The 7,649-nt window shown below is 35.6% G+C and overlaps 1 protein-coding gene across 1 annotated transcript; it reads left to right on the forward strand.

The window, feature by feature from the left end:
- Nucleotides 1-452: 452 nt before the first annotated feature.
- On the forward strand, nt 453-1,234 carry LOC110726284. Its single transcript, XM_021905736.1, has 2 exons — nt 453-694; nt 811-1,234. Exons 1-2 carry the CDS (start codon nt 453-455, stop codon nt 1,232-1,234), a joined length of 666 nt encoding a protein of 221 aa, XP_021761428.1.
- Nucleotides 1,235-7,649: the final 6,415 nt, after the last annotated feature.

Genomic DNA, 7,649 nt, shown 5'->3' on the forward strand with positions numbered 1-7,649 from the left:
CTTAGGCAAAAAAAAAAAAAAAAAAAAAAAAAAACCAACAACCTTCTATCTCAAATGTTGTTTGGTAATAAACATAATATGAATTTCGATTCAAACTCTTCAAGTTCTTCTACTTCGTCTTCAAGTTCAACAGATGAAATCTATGATCAAATGGTCATGATTTTATCAACGAGAGTCATCGATTACAAGTAATGCAGAATGCAGTACTTGTAGCTGTAAACAATTCAGTACAGCAAAATGAACAAAAACGTCAAATCAAACGAAGGATAACTGTGTCGAGAAATCTTGAAGCAGCTCACGACAATTTAGTTGCAGATTACTTTAGTGACCAACCGGTATACGATGAAACTGCGTTTTGAAGGAGGTTTCGTATGCGAAGACCCCTTTTCCTTCGCATTGTCAACACATTAAGTGCAACTAACTGTTACTTCCAACAACACCCAGATGCTACCATGCGTCTTGGTGCTTCACCCATTCAGAAATTCACAGTAGCCATACGTATGTTAGCTTATGGTTGTTCAGCTGATCAAGTAGATGAATATCTGAAGCTCGGTGAAAGCACTGCTAGAGAATGTCTTGGACAATTTGTCGAAGGAGTAATTGCTCAATTTGCAACTGAGTACCTTCGCAAGCCAACATTGGAACATATACAACGCCTCCTTAGAGAAGGGAAGGACAGAGGCTTCCCTTGCATGTTGGGCAGTATTAATTGCATGCATTGGGTATGCATCAAGGAAGATCTAAAACAGCGATTGTTATTTTAGAAGCGATTGCTTCCAAGGATTAATGGATTTGGCACGCCTTCTTTAGGACGCCTGGATCATGCAACGACATTAATGTACTTCAATGTTCTCCGGTGTTTGATGATATAATAAATAATCGTGCTCCACAAGTTTTGTTCATAGTTAACGGAAATAATTACAACAAAGGATATTATCTCATAGATGGGATTTATCCAAAATGGTCGACATTTATAGATGCTATTGCGGCCCCACACACCTTAAAGGATAAATTGTTCACTGAACGTCAAGAGAGTGCTAGAAAGGATGTTGAGCGTGCATTTGGTGTGTTACAAGCTCAGTTTGCAATGATTAGGAAGCCTGCTTTGGCATGGAGTGTGGAGTTGATGTGGAAAATCATGATGACTTGCATCATCATCCGCAACATGATAGTTGAAGACGAGCGTGATATATATTTAAACTTTAAAGATCCACTTGAATTCGCCCAAGAATAGTCTGAAAATATGCGAGGGTCGTCCTCAACTAGAAATGCAACAACATTTACCGTAACTCCCGGGCATTATGATCCTGATAATTTCAGTAGATTGATAGCTTCAAGAGGGGAGATTCGCGATAGACAAGTTCATGTGGCATTAAAGAACGACTTGGTTGGCCATTTATGGGCAAGGTCTAGGAGCTCGGTTGAAAATTAGCATTTTAATAATTTTAAATTATGTATGTTATTTTCGTTGCTTATTTTCATCCGTATATTTCATATTTGTAATTCATGTGTTTTAATTCATGTATTTCATATTTTACTATTTTTTTAAATTAATGTGTTAATGTGAAAAAGTATTAGTTGACGTATTTTATGTTCAATTAATAATAATAATAATAATAATAATAATAATATTTGACAAACTTTAATAATAATTAAGTGTATTAATAGGAGAGAGAATATATGGTGGGGTATATGTAAATAGGAGAGAGAAAATGGGAAAGGATACTCATTGATGTTGGAAATATTTAAGAAAGAAAATGAGACCACTTCCAATGGTGAGCAAAAAAATGCTTGCCCACTATCTCTCTACCCACTTTCTCTCTCAACAAATCAGTTTTGCCCATGGGCAAACTTTTTTCACAATTTCTCTCCCAATGGTGAGCAAAAAAATGCTTGCCCACCACACTCTCTCTCTCTTACTCTTTCAATACCCCACCATTACTTTCTCTCTCCTACACAACACTTCTTTATTTATTAATTTCATTTATATTTTGACAATATTACTCCAAATAAATAAAAACTAGTCTAAATTTGTGTAACTTTTTTTTTTAATTTGTGTCGTTTTTATCGTTAAATTAAAGAATATAGAGGATTTATGGTATTTCTGAAATTATACCAAAATATACCAAAATGCATGTCTATTTATAGAGAATTAAATTTTATGACCGTTGGTAATTTTAATTTTTTTTTTTAATAAATATTTATTTCAGAATTTGCATTACAAAAAATATAACCATTGCAAATTGTGGGGCCCACCAGAGCACTATTCACTTGCAAATTTTCCCAAGTCTTGGACATTTTAAGAAATGCTCATGGGCATATTTTTGCATTTTTTCATTTGATCACCATTGTAATGCATGAGCATATTTTTTGCCCACCCAAAATGCCCATGAGCATATTTTTTTATCACCATTGGGAGTGCTCTGAGTAAAAGGATGGAGATAGTGAAAAGTGATGTGGAAGGAAGAGAGTGTGATGTGTCAAGTGGAGGAAAGGAGAGAGAAAATGGGAAAGGATTTTAGCATCCTTACCAATATTTATGCTCTTAGAATGTAGCTCTTTACGTCAAAATCCAAACTTACTTGCTTTAGTTCTTGTTCATATACTTTATTATTATTTTTTATTTGGCACAAATTTCAGTGCCTATTATTTTAATTGATAGTTTCACACTACTTTCACAATATGTCACATCAATGTATTTCATTGCATAGTGCCCAATATCTCTTTAGACTTGTAAATACTAGAGTATTGTAGTACGAGATACAAGTATTAGTGTTTTTTTTGTTTAAAAGTATTTGTTATTATCTTTATCAAATTGTTTATTTTTTCATAGTTAAAAAAAATGAATTATGTATATTATGCAAGTATTGATTTTACTTTTTTAAATTTGGGATAGTTAATAGTTTCTTTTTTTATCAATAAATACATTGCTTTAACTATTATTAATAATTTTTTAAATAATTATTAACAAAAGTTAAAGTTAGTAAAGTTATTAATTTATTATTAATACTTGTTGTCTATCTCTATATAAAGTTTAGATATTGGTTTTTAATTTGGCCCCTCATAAGAAAGTTGTGAGATCTGCCACTAGTCTCTATGCATCTTGGGGGAATGAATTTGAATTAAACAAAGAAAAATGATGGTTAACGTAGTGTTTAAAATGACATTTTCTCACTTTTTTGATCATAATTTGAGTTATACATATTGAATCGAGGTGATTCAAATTGGGTTGAAAACTAGACTTGAATAGCTTTCCAATGATAGGTCACATGACCCTATACAATCTTTAGATCAAAAGTTATAGCCTCTGCAAATCTTCCTTGCGAACTAGTGGACGAGCAGCACCCGCAGCTCGATACAACCAGCCACGAGAAAGCTACTGGTCTGGCTGCTGGATACCCAGCGGGTGGTGGTTTGGGCGTGGACAGCTGCTCGTGATGGGCCTCATCTTCCCACCTTCGCAAGCTTCGTCGACTACGATTCCACAAGTCGCCTTAGTCCCAATCATAATATGACTTATGTAATTGCTATTATTCTGATTTTATTTTATTTATTTATTTATCTTTTGATTAGTTTTAGGATAATATAAATACTCCAAGGGATTTTATTTTTCCCTTATACCGTTTATGTATGTTATTATTTGATGTTCTTGTAGATTCTCTTGAACCCTAGTTTCTCATGGCATCTCCATGGATTTTTCCATGGATGATTCTTGGGTTTATTATTTTAATTCATTAAGGTATTTTATCTATTTCTTTTAATTATGCTTTTTTTATTAGATCTATGTTTAATTATTTATTTCATGCTTGAGTAGTTTATTTCTAGGGTTTGGGAATCCATGTTTATATGATGAATCTTGATTGATAATTTTGATATTTTGATTATTGATATCTCTAATTGATAGTGTTTTTATTGTTAATCTTGCAACTTGATCAATTGTTGGATTAGTTCATGTTAATAAGAGTTTGAATCAAAAGATTCTTACTTTTAGAGGCTTACCTACAATTAGCAATTCTGATTATGTTAGCGACCGTACTGCATATGTTGAATTGAGAGTGTTAAGACCCGGTCGTAGGCTTAGAAATTGCTCTAGTTAATTGATTGATTGAATTGTTATTGATATTTGACAGATTTAGAATTATAAACATGGTGAACCATAACCCTAGGTCTTTTTTTTTAATTGTTTTATTCCTATTTTAATTTAGACTACTTTTCTATCCTAACTAGTGACATGTTTTATCTTCTCCATACCTTAAAAGCTAGATTAAATAGCCATTCCTCTGTGGATTCGACCCCACTTTCCCTACTACATTGTTAGTTAGTTTTGTTAGGAAATTATTTTTTATAGGTGTACGACAACCTATCACTGTGATACCGAAAAACTCGAAGTTTATACCGGTGTTGCCGAGGGAATACCGCGAGACTCCTATAGGGGGGGCATTTGGGGGAGGTCAAAACCAATCTAGTTTATACCGGTGTTGTTGAGGGAATACCATGAGACTCCTACAAGGGGGCATTTGGGGGAGGTTAAAACCTATCTTAAGATAGCAAGGGATGGTTTTGGAGAAATATGAGAAGAAATTAGATGTGAGTGAGATGGTGAGAAACTTCTTTGTTTGCCAGAGGTGCAAACAATGTCAACTGAACCCGGCTGGTCTTTTACAACCCTTACCAATACTTGACCAAATTTGGGAATAAATTACCATGGATTTCATAAAGGGACTCCCAAGGTCCAAAGGAATTGACATAATTATGGTCGTAGTGCATGGATCGGTCATCCAGATATGCACATTTCATAAGTTTGAAACACCCTTTTTTTTGCTCATATTGCGGCTGGAAAATTTATGAAGGAGATTGTCATATTACATGGGTTTCCCTCTTCTATCATATCGGATAGAGACCATATGTTTTTAAGCCATTTTGGAAGGAGTTATTTTGACTCCAAGGGACGGAATTGAAGAGAAGTACATCCTACCATCCACATATGGATGGGCAAACTGAGAACGTGAACAAAGTTCTCGAGACTTATCTGAGATGCTTCTCCAATGAGAAACCTAAAGCTTGGGCAAGATGGCTTTCGTGGGCCGAGTTTTCCTACAATACTGCCTGCCATATGTCCACTGGTATGACTCCCTTTCGAGTTGTTTATGGAAGAGATCCGCCGCCTCTGATTAAGGGGAGCGCAAGCCAAACTGCTGTCAATGACCTTGAAGAGTGGCTCAAAGAGCGAGATGTGATGTTGGATGAGCTGAAGGTGGGGTTGTTGCGTGCTCAGCAAAAAATGAAAATGTATGCTGACAAGAATAGGAGAGATGAGAGCTTTGAAGTGAGAGATTTGGTCTATTTAAAGCTTTAACCGTACAGGCACCAATCCCTGAAAAGAAGGCCTTTTGAGAAGCTTTTAGCGCGTTTCTTTGGGCCATACATAATCAAGCGCAAGATTGGGAAGGTAGCTTATGAGCTAAAACTCCCAAGTGACTGTCAACGTCTTCCACGTTTCACAATTAAGGAGTGCCATAGGAAGCAACACTGTTACTACTTCTATTCCACACCAACTCTCAGCTGAACTCGAAATAGAAGTGGAACCTGAGGAGTTGTTGTAAGTAAGACCGAAGCAGAAGGGAGATCCTAGGTAGACTGAAGTCCTCAGTAAGTGGAAGGGCTTACCACCTTTTGAAGCTACTTGGGAGGATGCGACTCTGATTGCAAATCAATTTCCCTTGTTCCATCACCTTGAGGACAAGGTGCGACTCTTAGGGGGAGGAGGTGCATGGACCATGGAACGCAGCCTTTCAAGTTCACTTACCCTAGGAGGAGAGGCCCAAATAACAAAACAACTAGCCCATGAGAATGAGAAGGATGCACAAGCTCAAAATGACAACAAGCACAAGGAGAGGTGACAATCAAGCCAGCGAATTATGCTTTAATCAGGTCAACTTGAGCAAGATAATTTTTGGGTAATGCCCATTTGGGTTGGTTTCAAGATCTAGCTAGGTTGGATCTATATGGAAATGCAGATACGTACGTTTAAAAGAAGCGTCTTGAAAACCGTGAAAAATAAAATGTGGCGAAGAATAGTGATTAGGGAGTAGCCTCGAGCTATCAATGATAGTGTAATAAGGTTATGTTCGTTTGTGTTGAGGTATGATTCATGTCATACCAAAGTCTTAATTATTAATTATCATTCAAGGAATATGAAAGTATGGAAAGAATTACGGGGAGTATGGAAAGAATTAGGGGAGGTTAAAGGCTTTTAGGTTATGCCTCTTCTGTAGATCACACTTAGTGGCTCAAGGACTAAACCATTACTTGAGGTTGCTCCATTCTTCGGACAAGTAATGATTTGTGATATGGAGGTCATTTCAGAGGTGTTGTCTAGTGGGGATAACATGGAATGTGATATTGAAACTCCTATTAGTGGGGTTTCTCCGCTAGTGTTGGATGAAACGGTTCCTAAAGATTTGGACAATGAATTTATTATGAAGTTGTTACGGCGGGATAATGGTTTGCACTAGGCCAGCACCAGTTGTGATCCTGTATTGTGGATGTTTTGATTCATCTCTTTAAATTACATCCTCTAATTTGCAGCGTCTTACGCATGGTGATGTGCTTAGTTTTGTTGAGGTCTCAATTCCTTCGATCCCTCCTTTTTGTGGTTCGATGCACCAAGGGATCCCCTCTCAAAAGGTCTTGTGTGCTTCTTTTCAATCGTCCATAATTGATGCAACAACAAATCATGTTTCAGAAGAGTTGATCAAGACCTCGACATTTCAAGTTAGTCCTCCAAAAGGGGCAACTTCTCAGGGGTTTGTAGGTAATCTTTAGGGTCCTAAAAACTAAGTTCCACCTTTGTCATCAAGGCTCAAGGTTTCTTCTTGCTTGAATCATAGAGTTTATTTTTGTAGGTTGCAGGATGGATCATGTGGGCTCCAAGCAATGTCCAACTTCGTCTCTTGAACTGGAGTCCAACATGTTAGCTCGTGTGAAGCGTGCTCGCATTGGTCATTTCTGGGGCTTTATTACTTAATGTAGTTGTCACGTGTGTTTTGTTGTATTGTTGTTTCCGCTAAAAAAAAAAAAAAAAAAAAAAAAACCAACTACTACCCTCATGCCAAACCTTCTCTAAACTTACTCCCATGAAATATGTTCCCTGACATTATCATCCCAACACTCATTACTCCCTTAAATATGTCTCTAAATAATCTAGGCGGATCATTATAATAAACGAAGGGAGTAAGATCATGTTCATTTCACCTTTAAAAAAAATATTCAAGTAAAAATAAGTTCAGTTCAATAAAAATAAGGTTCTGTTTAGTTCACCTTAAAAAAAAAAATTCAGTAAAACTGATTTCAGTTCAGTAAAAATAAGTTCATTTAAGTAAAATAAGTTTAGTTCAGTAAAAATAATTTCAGTTAGTAAAAATCAATAATTGTAGCAGAAATATAATAGAGAATTAGTAAAAATAATTTCAGTTCAGCAAAAATAATTTCAGTTCAGTAAATTTAATTTTTGTTCAGCAAAAATAAGGTGAAGTGAACGGGACCTAAGTTCAATTTAGTAAAAATTAGAAACTTTAGAGAAAAAATATAATAGAGAATTATTAAAAATTATTTCAGCTCAGCAAAAATAATTTTAGTTCAGTAAAATT

Source organism: Chenopodium quinoa, unplaced genomic scaffold (genome assembly GCF_001683475.1).
Source record: "Chenopodium quinoa cultivar QQ74 unplaced genomic scaffold, ASM168347v1, whole genome shotgun sequence".
Taxonomy (NCBI): Eukaryota; Viridiplantae; Streptophyta; class Magnoliopsida; order Caryophyllales; family Amaranthaceae; genus Chenopodium; species Chenopodium quinoa.